Source organism: Typopeltis vanoorti, chromosome 9, assembly GCF_054136105.1.
Source record: "Typopeltis vanoorti isolate ZY-2024b chromosome 9, IOZ_Tvanoo_1.0, whole genome shotgun sequence".
NCBI classification, from domain to species: domain Eukaryota; kingdom Metazoa; phylum Arthropoda; class Arachnida; order Uropygi; family Thelyphonidae; genus Typopeltis; species Typopeltis vanoorti.
Window position 1 is genome coordinate 41,834,558 of NC_143557.1, and position 17,126 is coordinate 41,851,683.

At 36.3% G+C, this 17,126-nt stretch overlaps 1 protein-coding gene across 1 annotated transcript in view; it reads left to right on the top strand.

Annotated features, from left to right (window-relative positions):
* Nucleotides 1-17,126, top strand: part of Ttc30 (tetratricopeptide repeat domain 30) — a 232,626-nt gene that overhangs the window by 64,447 nt on the left and 151,053 nt on the right. The window contains exon 6 of the mRNA XM_090397606.1: nt 1,052-1,118. Coding sequence (XP_090253732.1) covers nt 1,052-1,118 — 67 coding nt within the window. The remainder of the gene's footprint in view (nt 1-1,051; nt 1,119-17,126) is intronic.

A 17,126-nucleotide genomic window follows, 5' to 3' on the forward strand; every position in this document is an offset into this window, starting at 1 on the left:
TTAGGAAAATAATAATATAATATGAATTATATATAGTAAACATATATTCACAACATGTTTTTAAGAATATTGAGTCTTCTTGACTGAAAAAAAAAAAGTCTGAAGATAAATAGGTGGCATTTAAGCCATTTGCAGTTCACAGATGACATAATTATCTTTATTTCAAGTCCAAATGAACTATAGACTTATATCTATAAACTCTAAATTTCCACCAAAAATAGCTTAAAAAAATCCAAATTAGATAGTGATATACAACCAGAAATAATAAAAATCATTGAAGATGAAATTGAAGAAGTGAATCACTACATATTCTTTGAAAATTGGATATTTGATTAAAATGCCATTGAAGAAGTCAAATGATGAACAGTGCTTGGCTGGCAAGCATTTGGATAATTTCATTTGATATTCAAAAGCTAGTTACTGCTATGCCTAAAAAGAAAAATTGTTAACCATTTCATTCTCCCTATATTGACATATGACTGTGAAACAAGGACATTAAATGTAAAGGAAACTCATAAACTAAGAACACACAATTTGGCATGGAAATATATACGATTGTTGTTGCAAGACTGGATCACAAAAAAAATACATGATTAAGAAATCAAAACAAAGTTTCTGACATTACATCTGAAATGGTAGTAAGCTGGACATATTGCTCAAAGATAAGACCAACATTGGAAGAAGTCATACTGAATTAGATTACATGAGAGGTCAAGCAACCACGACACTGACCAAAATCACAATCATTTGAAGAAATCTTCAGATTTACTTGACATCGGGAAGAAAAGCCATTAACAAACAGCCTTTGAGTCATTTTGGAAAGACCTTCATCCAGCAGTGGATTGATAATAATGATGATATGTGAATCATATCTTTTAACTTTCCAAATTCCTGTTGTCTTCCTCTTAGCTGCAGAATAAAAAGTTCCATCTTATTGGCTTAACTGGTATAGTCCACATTATTATAATTTTATGTATCCCTTTGAGTATGAATATAAGTTTAAACTTTGGCAAGGTATATTATATCATATTTTATATTATTTTTTATGTAGGAAGGACAGTATGAAGGAGCATGCTTAAAGTTTACCACAGCTATGCAAGTGGAAGGTTATAGACCAGGTAATTTTTGCTTCACATTTTTTTTATTTCCTTTTACAGACATTTTTGTTATATAAGGTGCCACCAGAAAAGTAGCAGGTTTTTTTTTTATTATTATTATCTAGTTCATTTTCTCTTTATTTAATCTCTATCAACAGAAATGCATTTTAGCCTGAAGACTCCAAAGCTGCAGAAATATTAAAAAATGAAAACTATATGGGAATAGGAATGAATAGTGAAAAAAATTGACTTTTTGTCATTCATGTATTCACATTTTAGTTATGCATTTTTGCACCATTTTTGTTATCTGTCATAATCATTGTTCATACCTTTTTTTGATTACTTTTTTTGAGAGTAATATATTCTCAAAAGTGTAATCTGATTTTCTCTACCCAACTGGAAGTATGATAAACTTTACAGAGACATTAATGTTTTGAATATTTGTTTAAGCTAATATTTTTATATTGTTAAATTACCCTCAATTTCATTTATTCAGTCCTATATGCCTGCAAAATCAGAATTCATGGCATCAGAATTAGTGGTTGTGGTGGGTACAAACAACTTGAATAGTGAGACAAAGAATGTGGAAAGGAATTTGAAAAAGTTGTTGCAGGAAGCGAAGGATAATAGTGTCATTGGGAAAGTGGTTCGTTTGTGCCCAGATATGACTGTTATGAACTGAGAAGGAGAGCAACAATACTGAATAATAAGATGACTGAATTGTGTCAGGCAGAGAGTGTTCAATATGTGAATGTATGGAATGAATTCAATTAGAGTAGTTCAAAGCTGATGGAATACATTTGTGAATGGATTTGGTGTTGGTCATTTGGACTGATTGTTGTTTTCTAAGAGTACACAGGGTTTATATGAAATTAGTACCACCAAGAGTCAGAGAGAGGTTGAGGAAATAATGCAGTGCAAAATGGTGGGGGATGATAAGAATATAAATGAAAATCAGAGTCAAGATCAGGGAAATCAGAACAAAGAGAGAGAAGTGCACTATAAAACTGAGAGAGTAAAAAGTGATTGTGTTGATTGATGGAATGGTCTCAGAGAGTGGAGAATTGTTATGCTTGTATATTAATGTATGGAGTATCAAAAATAAAAAGACTGAGTTTATAGCATTTATTGAATCAGTATGTCCAAAGATAATTAGCATAAGTGAAACTTGGTTGACTGAGGATGATATACCGTCAGGACTTAAAATGGTAGGTAGGATATAGCATTTTTCGAAAGGATAGGAAGATGAAGAGGGGAGGGGCAATATTGTTAATGATAGCAGAGGAATTGTGAAGATTTTGAAGCTGTTTGGTGTGAAGTTAAGATCAGTAGAACAGTATGTCTAATAGGCTGCTGTTATAGGCCAGGGAATGTGAAAAGTATTGATTGTGAAATGTTTAGACAAATTAGTTGGGCAACTAAAAAGATGATGATCCTAATGGGAAATTTTAATTATAGGAATGTTGAGTGGAGTGGAAAGAAGAGATAGTGTATAGTAACGAGGAGAGTGAATTCGTTGAGTTTCTGCAGGATAACTATCTAAAGCAGCATGTGATGGAAGCAACACAAGGGTTATTGGTGTTAGATTTGGTGATGATCTCACAGGATGTGGTCGTGAATGAAGTATCCACACTGTCACCTGTTGGTGAAAGTGATCATGAGGTATTGGTTTGAAAGGTAGTCAGAAGGTCTATATGTGGAACTATAAGGTGGGTGATTATCAGAAGCTCCATAGTCAATTAGTATCAATATATTGAGTTGATGAATTGTGTAGAAAAGATGTTGACAATGCATGAAATAATAAGGCAGTGTCTAACACAATCAATGCATAACTGCGTACCAAGAGTTAAGCAAATAAATAGAGGAGGAGGAGTGAGATGGATGAATGGTGAACTCAAGCAATCTGTTACAAAAAAAGGTTGTTATGGAGGAAGTACATTGAAGTTTGCAGTGAACAGATGCATGAAGAATATAAAATACTAGCCAGAAAAGTGACAAGCATGGTTAAAAAAGGAAAAGTAGAATATGAGAGGAGATTGGCCAGTCAGGTCAAAGTTAATCCAAGGGAATTTTTCTGCTATGTGGCAAGCAAGAGGAAAAATAATTATGGCAGATTGATGCTGGTGGATAGTTATGGTAGCATAGTAACCATAGCAAATAATATAGTGAATTATTTAACGAACACTTCATCAGTGTATGTCATAATGGTGTGAATGAAAGGGAGGCAAGAATTAGGAGAATTAAAGGTGAAAGAATCAGAGGTCTGTCAAGTGTTGCTCAGATTAGTTGCTATGTTAATAAGGCTGTTGGAATAGATGACATATCACCATGTATTTTTAAAGAATGTGCAAAAGAGTTAGCCATGCCCTTCACCTGGTTATTTAATGAAAGGCTTGCAGTGGGGTAGGTTCCTAAGGAGTTGAAAGAAGGCAAAATAACACTTCTCTACAAGCATGGTTCGAGAACAAAAATTTCCAGTTATAGACTTGTCTGTATATCTGCAGTTATGATCAGAGCGTTTGAAAAATTGGTTAAAAATAGAATACCGGATTGGGTTGATGAACATCAGATTCTCTATGATGGTCAGCATAGATTTGTGAAGAGCTGGTCTTCTTTTAGCAATCTGCTTTTGTTTTATGATAAGATTATGAATGTGTTGGATAAGGAAGAATCATGTATACAGTGATATTCTTGAACTTTGCAAAAGAATTTGATAAATTACCACATGATAAGTTGGTGTACAAGCTGTATATTGGTTAGATGGATTGGCTCTTTGAACAATACCAGCAAGTTGTGTATAATGGAGTGTGTGTGTCTCAGAAATGGAAGGTGACCAGTGGTGTGCCTCAGGGTTCTGTTCTTAAGTCCCTACTGTTTATGTTTGTTGATGATATTTCATGTGGATTGACTGGGGATTTTCAAATGTTTGCTGAAATTAAAGTACGTTGACATGTAGGGATAAGCATGGTGGTGGTGGTGCCTTTACATAAGGCATTGGTCAGACCACATATAGACTATTGTGCTTAGATTTGATCACCTAATTTTCATTGTGATGTGGAAACACTGGAAAGGGTCCAAAGATGAATAACCAAGAGTGATATCAGTACTCTGGAGTGTAGGTTATGAATAGCATTTGAGAGAATGTGGATTACAGAGTTCGGTAGGTAGGAGGAAAAGAGAAGATATGATAGAGACCTTCAAGTTAGTTAAGGATTCTATCAGATTAATATAGAAGAAATTATAAAAATAGTGGATGTTAAGATGGAAAGAACAAGAGACTATCCCTGAAAGTTGTATAAAGATGTGGTGAAGAAGAGTTGGAGTAGATTTTTTACGTGGAGAGTTGTTAGTGAGTGGAATACATTCCCTGAGTGCATTGTGAATGCAGTTAATGCTCATTATGCATTCCCTGAGTGCATTGTGAATGCAGTCAAAGCTCATTATGATATAGACATGTTGCTGGTTGAGTGGGTCTATGATGAGTCTGTTGATTTCATGGAGGTTACCATCATCATCATCAAATTCCTGATATATACTCTCAAGGGGTGTACAGGATATGATAGTACTACATGAAAAATTTACATCATTACTAACTTCCTATCTACAATTTTTTTCCAAATCAATCTGTTACCTGTCAAGACTCCAATATTATTAGATATCTCTGTCTTCTAAGGCACTTTTTACTGTATCAATCCAACTATATCTTGGTCTTCCTCTGGATCTTTTTCCTGCCAACCTGGCAGAGAACACTTGTTTTGCTAATCTTTTCTCGCCCATTCTGTTTAAGTGACCATACCACCTGAGATTAACTCTGCTAATGCATTTCTGGATGCTGACAACGTCAAGTTCTTTCCAAATATCCTCGTTTTTAATATGATATTGCCATTTATGCGTTTGTTCACTCCACTAATCTTTCTCAGGACTCTCAAATCTGCAGTCTCTAGTCTTTGGTCAAGTCTTTTACTTCTGACCCAGCGCTCAGATCCATAAGTTAAAGTTGGTTTGAACACTGTCTCATATACATTTAATTTAGTGTTTTGGCTAATTTCTCTCATATTCCATATAAATTTATTCAGTTGACTTCCTACCATACCAGCTTTGTTGATTCTGTTGTCTATTTTCATATTTAATTTACCATCTTCACTAAAAATTGCGCCTAAGTAGCTGAAATGTTTTACTAATGTTGTTCTATAGGTTCTCCATTCACAATGCAGTTGATATTTTCAATGTTTCTGCCTATTTTCATTGTCTTTGTCTTTTTAATGCTGACCTTCATACCATATCTATTACAACATTTATTCAATTTAGTCAGAGAATCTTTCAGACTTGTAGTGGATTTATTTAGAAGTATAACATCATCTGCATACAGAAAAGAGCTGACATCAACATCTCCAATTTTGATATCAGGTTTAATACCACTTTCCTTCATAATGTGATCCATATAGATAATGAATAACAGAGGGGATAATGTGCATCCTTGTCTGACACTAGATTTTACATTAAACCATCTTCCTGTACTTCCTTCAATTCTAACTGCTGACTTACAACTCAAATAAAGACTAAGTATTACTTGATATAATGCCCCATTGACATCATATAACTGTAGCGTTTTGAATAGCTTCTCTCTTGCACCTTGTCATATGCCTTTTCCAGATCAACAAAACTTAAATACGGATCTTTGTTATATTCCCATGATTTCTCAACTATTTGTCGTAAAGTGAATATCTGATCATGACAGCCTCTATTTGGCCTGAATCCAGCTTGTTCTTCACCAAGATTTTCTTCCACAATTCTTCTCAACCGTTTTTCAAGTATACTTGCATAGATCTTGCCAGGAACATTCAGTATGGAAATACCTCTGTAATTCTCACATTCAGTTTTATTTCCCTTTTTATATATGGATACTATGAGAGCTCTACTCCAATCATCAGGAATTCGTCCCTCTGTCCAGGACTTCTGAACTATGCAGTGCAGCCACTGTAAGACTTTTATACCTCCATACTTGAGCATTTCTGGTCAGATATCATCTACTCCTGCTCCCTTTCCATATTTCAGGCTTTTGATGGCTTTTTATACTTCAAGTATGGATATGCATTCCTGATTGCATGCCTGGTCAGTGTTTTTTACCACTGTGCTGTCATCACTGCTTGTTTCATTTAGCAGTTTTTTGAAGTAATTACTCCTTACTTAAAGTATATCTTTTTCTCCCGTTTTCATGTCACCTTTATCATGTGTAACTCCTTTTACAGCACTCTTTCCTCTATTTCTGAGCATCTTCAATAACCTCCAGAATATCTTGCCACCTTCTTGATATTTTCTGTGTTTTTACCAGAGTCGTCCCATGACTTTTGTTTAGCTAGTTTTATGCAGAGTTTAGCTTTCTTATGTTTGTCTCTGTATTCTCTAAAAGCACAAGCTGACTTATTTGCCAGGAACTTTTGATATGCTTTATTCTTTTCCTTCACTGCCTCTTTAACTTCCTGTATCCACAATGGAGTTCTGATTTTTCTGTCCTTACAGTTAATCTCACCACATACCTCTCTGGCTAAATCATTCTTGTGTAGAGGCTTAAGTGCTGTGAGGACATTATGTTGGAGGTTTAATGGATTTTTTACAACACTCAAAAAGAATTAAAATAGAATTTAATACTTCCTATATTTCGTCCTAGTCACTAGGACATCTACGGGGATTACAAAGACAATTAATGTAACATGCACACAAAAACTTACAATACTAAGCCCAACCACGTGGGTGACAATAAAGTCCTATCTAGGTGGAGCGCCCTCTAAGGGCAGTAGTAGGTGGCCTGGAATGTAAGGTGGGACCTCTGGTGATGACTGTTTCCCAAATCTTCGGAAGCTTAATGCAACCGTATTTGTTAAGATTTGGTTGGTCTCTGAGATCTGCTGCTGCTTCTAAGAAAAGTCTCTCTTTCTTGAATTTGCTGTGGTGGAGCATGGTGGTTTTCTTCCATGATACTCTGTGGGTGGTGTCCAAAACATGGTCAGCCAAGCTTGAATGGCCATAGTTGTGTTTAACGATGTACGACTTGTGTTCCTCCAGGCGGATGGATGCTGATCTGCCTGTCTGTCCAAAGTACGCAAGCTTACAGGAACAGGGTACTTTGTAAACTCCAGGCAGAGAGAGAGGAGGGAGCTGATTTTTCGTAGAACGGATAAGGGTAGCCAATTTTTTTGCGGTAGGGCTTATATGCTGTGTGTAGGTTATACTTTTTTAGTATCTTGGCTATTTTTTCCGAAGTGCCATGGATGTAGGGTATTTTGATGGCATTTTTAAATTCTTGTTGACGAGAGGGATGGGGAATGGGGAAGGAATTGATTATTTTTTTGATGCTGTGTTCGCTGTAGCCATTGGAGAGGAAAGTTCTGTGTATGTGGTTAAGCTCAGTAGTGAGGGCGGTTCCACTGGAACAAAGATTGTGGGCTCTCTTGGTAAGGGTTTTAATGATGCCATATTGTTGTGAGGGGTGGTGGTGGGAGAGTTTGTGAATGTATCTGCCTGTGTGTGTGGGTTTTCTGTATACAGTGAAGGCAAGTGTATCATTAGGCAGGCGCGTGACTAAGGTGTCTAGGAAGGGTAAACAGTTGTTCTTTTCCTTTTCCATAGTAAACTGGATTCTTGGATGTAGGCTATTGAGATGACCGAGGAAGGAGTCTAACGTGTCTGGGCCATGAGGCCAAATAGAGAACACATCATACCGCTCCAGACAGTAATAAACCTCTCGTCCAAAAGGCTCAACAATGATGCCGTCAGCGCCCTTTGCCTCGGCCGTAATTTTGCCGTCGCCCCGAAAGAAGTGCCGGTGCTCGATGTAATGGTTAACGTCGAACGGGGGATCGGTCGCTTACCGTCGGAGGTAGCCAACAACATCAGACTCGATGTAGCCAACATCCTCGTTCACTCTTCACCTCCAAAAAGTAACTTATCTTATTCCCAACGCATGGCTCTCCAGAAACTACACAAAGAAAAAAGTATCGTCATCACCAGAGCGGATAAAGGTAATGCCACAGTTGTCCTTAATACCAGCGAATACAATTGTAAAATGAACATTATCCTCCGCGATCGCGCTGCCTACATCCCGCTAGAACACGACCCCACAAAAACGCAAGTTAAGAAATTAAAAATCTTACTTAAAAAAGTAACCTCCTGGCCCCCGACGTCACGAAAAAACTTGACCCTTTCTGCTCCCGTCCCCCCCGAATATACGGTTTACCAAAAATCCACAAACCTAATTCCCCACTCAGGCCTATAGTAGATGCCACCAATGCACCTTGTAACAGACTGTCTAAACAGCTGGCCAACTCTCTGTCCCCCCTCACCGGAAATTCAGCTTCCTATATAAAAAAACTCAACCCACTTTAAAGCCCTCACAGAAAATTTAACCTTGAATAATACAGACATATTAGTAAGCTTTGATATCTCCTCCTTGTTTACCAATATTCCCTTAACTGACACTTTATCTCTCTTAGAAAACGTTTTTCCCTCTGACATCTTAGATCTCTTTTCCTTCACCATCAACTCTAGGTATTTCGCTTGGAATAACAAAATCTACAAGCAGATAGAGGGAACTGCCATGGGCTCCCCCCCCTTGCCAATTTCTATATGGAAGATTTCGAAAAACGAGCCATAGACTCAGCCCCACTCAAACCTTCTATCTGGCTAAGATATGTAGATGATGTGTTCTCTATTTGTCCTCATGGCCCAGACACGTTAGACTCCTTCCTCGGTCATCTCAATAGCCTACATCCAAGAATCCAGTTTACTATGGAAAAGGAAAAGAACAACTGTTTACCCTTCCTAGACACCTTAGTCACGCGCCTGCCTAATGATACACTTGCCTTCACTGTATACAGAAAACCCACACACACAGGCAGATACATTCACAAACTCTCCCACCACCACCCCTCACAACAATATGGCATCATTAAATCCCTTACCAAGAGAGCCCACAATCTTTGTTCCAGTGGAACCGCCGTGCATGTTACATTAATTGTCTTTGTAATCCCCGTAGATATCCTAGTGACTAGGACGAAATATAGGAAGTATTAAATTCTATTTTAATTCTTTTTGAGTGTTGTAAAAAATCCATTAAACCTCCAACATAACTGGCTAAATCAATCAGTGTTTTCTTTAGGGCTTGCCACTGAATCTCCAAGGTTTGGTTCCTGTTCTCAAACTCTTTCATATTTTCTTGAATAATATTTGTGTATTTTAGTCTACAGTTTACATCTGAGAGCTTCTCAACTTTTATTTGCTTTAAAACTTTCTTACATATTATTCTTTTCAATATGAAATTCAATTTTATCCTGCTCAAGACCAAATAGTGATCATTTTCAATTTCAAATCCTTTGTACACTCTGGTGTCCTGCACCAGGGAGAAAACATCACTATCAACAATAACATAGTCAATGAGACTTTTCTTATTCCTTGCTTCTTCTCTCCATGTGAATATGTGCACATTTTTATGTTGGTACATTGTGTTAGTAATAACCAGTCCATGTCCTGAGCAGAAATCCAACAGGTATTTGCCATAATTGTTAGCTTTGTTCTTTACTCCAGATTTTCCCAAAAATATTTTTGTATGTCTGACAATCATTTCCTACTCTGCTATTTAGATCCCCAACAAGGACCAACTTTTTCATTGTATCAGTTTCTTTCTCTAAAGCATGAAAAAATTCCTCCACTTCTACCTTAGTAGAACCTTCTGTGGGACCATAGACACAAATAAGTCTCATTGTCCAGTTTCCCATTCTCATATTTGCCACATCACTCTCCTTGAGACTGCCTGCCATTCAAGAAGATTAGCCTCGTATTTTGTGTTGAATACTATGGCCACTCCTTCATGTTGTACCATCATTTGATATTTTGGTTTAAGCAAATGAGAATACAGTTTGGTCGGTTAAATCCAAAATTGCCAGCCCATCCTCGTTCATTCAGTATCCAGGTAGATACCTAACAGGGTATCTATGTGGATAGATACCTAGCAGGGTGCACCATGAGAAGGTGAAGATTGGACATTAGGTTAGAAGCCTGGTCGGTTCTCCGCATTCCTTTAAAAGCTGTGTGGAGGTCTCCTCTCAGTTATATAGCTTTGATCCTTAAGTACCTCATGGAGGTTACCTAATAATAATAATAATAACATTAATATTAATAATATAACTCTAAAGACTCATTATAAGCATGTCAGAGTCTTTGCAAGGTTATTCAATTGCCCCATTAGTCTAAACTGGTTCATTTATGGCCACTGTATGTATGTGTGTGGTGGGAGTCTCGTACAGCTGAAAATATTTATTATTATGTTTCCAGGCCTCCAATGAATTGCAAAACTCATTGTTGCAGGTCCATCTAGAAAACCCCAAAGCTTATCATACTACTCCTTGAATCCATTAACCATTCGTACTCTCACTACTTTATCAGGCAGTGCATTCCACAGTTCAACCACCCTCAAAGGAAAGAAACCACTCCTTACCCTCTTGCTCACGACTTCCTTTCGCAACTTCCAGGGATGGCCCCTGCAAGTTGTGAGGACAAGTTGCCCCTTGTCCTCGCTCCTTTCCCCGCTCCCAACCACCTCTCAACAGTTTAAAAAGTCTCAGTCATATCACCTCTCCACCTTCTTCTATCTACCAAACTCTGCAGTCCACATTCCCTCAACCTATCCTTCAGAGTTTGCAGTCATTGTTTTCAAGATGGCTGATCAGATATGTGTGCCAGTGTTTGTTAAGAGTTGTTTGTTGTTTAAAAGGTATTAATTTACACACTAGACTTTCACTTTATGACCACTTGTTTTACAATTGCTACCTTTATGGCCCTATCTTTTATGACGGTCATAAATTTTCTGTTATGACTGTTATGAAATGGTAGGCCATAGAGGTGATGTGATAGTAACATATACCTTCAGTTGAAGACATTGAAGAGTTTTGAATCTTCTTTTGGGATAAGGGCAACAATGAGTGTTGTTAAGATAGCAAATCTCTAGAAGTCTACTGATGATGTAAATTAATTGTTGAATTCAATGAATAAGAGCTTATCATTGAGGAACTTATTGAAATTTGTAGAGCAGGGAACATTAAAGAAGAAGAAGAAATCGAAGAACCTCATCCTACCCCTATCCTTACATTACAAAAACTTAACAGAGGCTTTTGAAAAAATTGTTTCTGGTCTAAATTTTTGAAAATAAGGAAGACCTAAATGTTGACTGGAGCTTGAAAGTCTTAGCCATATTTGGGAATGCCTTGTACTACACAGACATTGACTGAAAAAACAAACAAATAAAAAAGACTCCTTAGTTTAAAAGAAACTACATCTAAATATTTATTTTAAGATGCTCTTAACTGCAAATCCTGTAACATTGACACTTAACTTCAATTCATTTCACCAAGTTTATAGGGAATTGAAGTTCTGTTTAACAACAGATTTTGGGAACCAATTTGATCCCAAAACTACTATTGTATTCCTTTATTTAATCAATAAAGGATTATTGATAAATAATCAATAATCCTTTATTGATTATTTAAAGCAGGCAGGCAAACCGGCCCCGTGAACACACACCAATTACAGTCAAGAATACTTGAGTCCCAGCCATAGGGTTGATTTGTCAGCTATGCCTGTCCTGAGCCTGGATGAAATTTGGGGGGATTGTGAGCATAGTTCCCCGTAAAAGGGGCCTCATGACCATTATATCATCATACGCTATAAATAAATAAATGGCAGTCAAGTGGACAAAAGATGAGTGCTATCATACTAAAGTCAAATACCCACTTCCAGCCAAGAGCTCTGAATTTGAAACTTGCACTGTAGGCATGGATGTCTGTGAATATCTTTAAGTGTTAGATGAGTTTCATCACTTAGTTTGAAACTACTGACCTGCTTATTGGAGAGGCTGAAGTTGAAAACTTCTCTGTTTGGCCTCTAGGTGGAATAAAAGAAAAGCATTATTAGTCCCATACTTGTCAATTGAAAAAAAAAAATTTGATTCCCACTTTTACCTCTCATATACTTGGAAAGATCACAAGAAACTATTGTAACTGTGGAGAAAATAGAGATAAAATAGCTTACCGTGTTATAAATAATTATTTTAATTTCCCAACATTTTGACCTTCATATTAAGGTCATCTTCTGGAGTATAGACATATATATATAGAGACAAGCTAAATTACATTTCACATAGTATGCTGAAGAGACAATAATTTGTTCAACGGTTATTTTACTGGCCTGACCTCTAGTGAAAATAAAAAATATAAAAAAAAATACAATAAATAAATGAAATAAAATAAATTAACTACATCAAAACTATATTCTATTTAAGATAACATCAGAGAAACATTCTTTCATTTAGATAGTTTTGTTACAGTAAAAATGTTGTCCTAATTTAACATGACAATTGTTATATTAGATTTAGGATCCTGGATTATCTGTTGTCCTATTTATAATTAACTCTTAGGGAGAAAGGTTAAGTGGGGTTAGAATATGTGCTTTCCATATGCTTGGGATATTGTTAAGATTAGGGTGATTGATAAGAATCTCACAGGACTCCCTCTGCTGGTCCACCCTGGACCAGCAGAGGGAGTCCTGTGATACCGTATTCATTGTACTTGTAATTTGCCCTATATAGGGGAAACAGGATACAATTCCTATAAGAAAAAAGGAACACAAACGACACATTAAATATAATAACTATGGCAAGCTGGTCTTTCTGATCATGCCCCTGAACATTTTACATAGACCTGACTGGAAAAGCACCTGTTGTCTACATCACACCAAAACATGGTATAAACATAAATTTAAGGAGGAAATATTCTATTTTTAAATAGAATATAGCTTTGATGTACTTAATTTATTTTATTTCATTTATTTATTGTAATTTTTTTAAAAAAAAATATTTATTTTTATTTTCACTAGAGGTCAGGCCAGTAGAATAACCATTGATCAAATTATTGTCTCTTCAGCATATTATGCGAAATGTAATTTAGCTTGTTTCTGTATATATATGTGCATACTCCAGATGATGACCTTAATATGAAGGTCGAAATTAAAATAATTATTTGTAACAATATACTGTTTGATATATTACAAAGAATAAATATACCTAATATTTTACTACATGTAATATTGAATATATATAAAGATAATGAAATAAAAATAAATGAAGAGTTGTCTGAAAAACAATCTATAAACCAAAGAGTAAGACAGGGATGCCCTTTGTCTCCACACCTTTCAATATTTACATTAATGAAATATTAATACAGTGGAACACCTTAAACAATCAAGGTATAGAAATTTCCTAGAATAACAAAAGCAGATGATCAGGTATTAATATCAGATAAGGAAGACAATTTACAAAGAGCAATATACAATTTAAACATCATCATCATCATCATCAAATTCCTGCCATGTACCCTCAAGGGGTGTACAGGATATGACAGTACTACATGAAAAAATTACATCATTACTAACTTCCTATCTACAATTTTCCTCCAAATCAGTCTGTTACTTGTCAAGACTCCAACATTATCAGATCTTATATTTCTATCGTCTAAGGCACTTTGTACCGTATCAATCCACCTATATCTTGGTCTTCCTCTGGGTCGTTTTCCTGCCAACCTGCCAGAGAACACTTGTTTTGCTAATCTTTCCTCTCCCATTCTATTTAAGTGACCATACCATCTGAGATTAGCTCTGCTAACGCATTCCTGGATGCTGACAATGTCAAGTTCTTTCCTAATATCCTCATTTTTAATATGATATTGCCATTGATGCCATCTGTTCACGCCTCTAATCTTTCTCAGGACTCTCATATCTGCGGTCTCTAGTCTTTGGTCAAGTGTTTTACTTCTGACCCAGCTCTCAGATCCATAAGTTAAAATTGGTTTGAACACAGTCTTGTATACAGCTAATTTAGTGTTCCGACTAATTTCTTTCTTATTCCATATGAATTTATTCAATTGACTTCCCACGATACCAGCTTTGCTGATTCTGTTGTCTATTTCTATATTTAGTTTACCATCTTCAGCAAAAATTGTGCCTAAGTAGCTGAAATATTTTACTTGTTCCACAGGTTCTCCATTCACAACACAGTTGACATTTTCAATGATTCTGCCTATTTTCATTGTCTTTGTCTTTTTATTGCTGACCTTCATACCATATCTATTACAACAGCTATTCAATTTAGTCAGAGAATCTTGCAGACTTGTAGCGGATTTGTTTAGAAGTATAACATCATCCGCATAAAGCAAAGAGCTGACATTAACATCTCCAATTTTGATATCAGGTTTAATACCACATTCCTTCATAATGTGATCCATATAGATAATGAATAACAGAGGGGATAATGTACATCCTTGTCTCACACCAGATTTAACATTAAACCATCTTCCTGTACTTCCTTCAATTCTAACTGCTGACTCACAACTCAAATAAAGACTAAGTATTGCTTGATATAATGCCCCATTGACACCATATAACTGCAGCGTATTGAATAGCTTCTCTCTTGGCACCTTGTCATATGCCTTTTCCAAATCGACAAAACTTAAATACAGATCTTTGTTATATTCCCATGCTTTCTCGACTATTTGTCGTAAAGTGAAGATCTGATCCTGACAGCCTCTATTTGGCCTGAATCCAGCTTGTTCTTCACCAAGCTTTCCTTCCACAAGTATTCTCAACCGTTTCTCAAGTATACTTGCATAGATCTTGCCAGGAACACTCAGTAGGGAAATACCTCTGTAATTCTCACATTCAGTTTTATTTCCCTTTTTATATATGGGTACTATGAGAGCTCTACTCCAATCATCGGGAATTCGTCCCTCTGTCCAGGCTTTCTGAACTATGCAGTGCAGCCACTGTAAGACTCTTATACCACCATACTTCTGCATTTCTGGTCGAATATCATCTACTCCTGCTGCCTTTCCACATTTCAAGCCTTTGATGGCTTTTTCTACTTCAAGTATGGATATGTATTCCTGACTGCATGCCTGGTCAGTGTTTTTTATCACTGTGCTGTCATCACTGCTTGTTTCATTTAGCAGTTTTTCAAAGTAATTACTCCATACTTCAAGGATATCTTTTTCTCCTGTTTTCATTTCACCTTTATGATCTCTAATTCCTTTTACAGCACTCTTTCCTCCATTCCTAAGCTTCTTCAACAACCTCCAGAATATTTTGCCACCTTCTTGATATTTATTTTCTATATTCTTGCCAAAGTCCTCCCATGACTTTTGTTTAGCTAGTTTTACACACTGTTTAGCTTTCTTACATTTGTCTCTGTATTCTGTAAGAGTAAAAGCTGACTTATTTGCCAGGAACTTTTGATATGCTTTCTTCTTTTCCTTCACTGCCTCTTTAACTTCCTGTGTCCACCAGGGAGTTCTGATTTTTTTATCTTTGCATACAACCTCACCACATGCCTCTCTGGCAGAATCAATCAATGTTTCCTTCAGAGTTTGCCACTGAATCTCCAAGGTTTGATTCCTGTTCTCAAACTCTTTCATTTTCTTTTCAATAATATTTCTCTATTTTAGTCTACAGTTTACATCTGATAGCTGCTCAACTTTTATTCGCTTTAAAACTTTCTTACATGTTATTCTTTTCAATATGAAATTCAATTTTATCCTGCTCAAGACTAAATAGTGATCACTTCCAATTTCAAATCCTCTGTACACTCTGGTGTCCTGCACCAGGGAGAAAACATCACTATCAACAATAACATAGTCAATGAGACTTTTCTTATTCCTAGCCTCTTCTCTCCATGTGAATTTGTGCCCATTTTTATGTTGGAACATGGTGTTAGTAATAACCAGTCCATGACCTGAGCAGAAATCCAACAGATATTTGCCATTATTATTAGCTTTGCTCTTTTCTCCAAATTTTACCAAAATATTTTTGTATGTCTCACAATCATTTCCTACTCTACTATTTAGATCCCCAACAAGGACCAACTTTTCCTTTTTCATTGTGTCAGTTGCTTTTTCTAAAGCCTCAAAAAATTCCTCCACTTCTACCTTAGTAGAACCTTCTGTGGGACCATAGGCACAAATAAGTCTCATTGTCCAGTTCCCCATTCTCATATTTGCCCACATTACTCTACTTGAGACTGACTGCCATTCAAGAAGATTAGCCTCGTATTTTGTGTTGAATACTATGGCTACTCCTTCTTTTCCTTGATTGTTATTGCCTGAATATAACATTTTGTATTTATTGCTCAGAAAGATCTCACCAGTTTTGGTCTTTTTTGTTTCAGTCACCCCTATTATGTCGATCTGGTACTTATCTAATTCCTCAGCCAGCTCCATTTCTTTGCCATTCAGGCTTCTTACGTTGATAGTACCGATCTTTAACTCTGGTGATGTTGAGTTGGGGTTTGTTTTCAGATTTGTTCCAGTAGCTGACTTTTCGCTGTTCGCCCTGGTTCCCTGGCGAAAACAACGGGGGCCTTGTTTAACCGGGCGACGCCCCAGCCGGCATGAAATTTTGTCATGTTGTACCATCATTTTTTATTTTGGTTTAACCAATAAGAATGCAATTTGGTGGGCTAAATCCCAAATTGCCAGCCCATCCTCGTTCGTTCAGTATCAAAGTAGATACCCAACAGGGTGCACCACGAGAAGGTGAGGATTGGACATTAGGTCAGAAGCCCTGGTCGGTTCTCCACATTCCTTTAAAGGCTATGTGGAGGTCTCCTCTCAGTTATACAGCTTTGACCCTTAAGCACTCCACACAATTTAAACATTATAGTAGAATAGTTTGAAATGAAAATTTCCATAGATAAAACTAAAACAATGGCATTTTGTGAACAAACTCTAGTTAGAAGCAAAATAGTTATTAATAATAAAATAATAGAACAGATAAATACTTTCAGTTATCTTGGATGTGAAATATCATATGAAGGAGAAAAGGACATAAAATTAAAAACTTCAGAATTTTTACAAATTATAGTCCTAATAAATAGAACACTCAAAAAGAAACATGCTTGAAAATATACAATACTTTAGCAGTGCCTACATTATTATA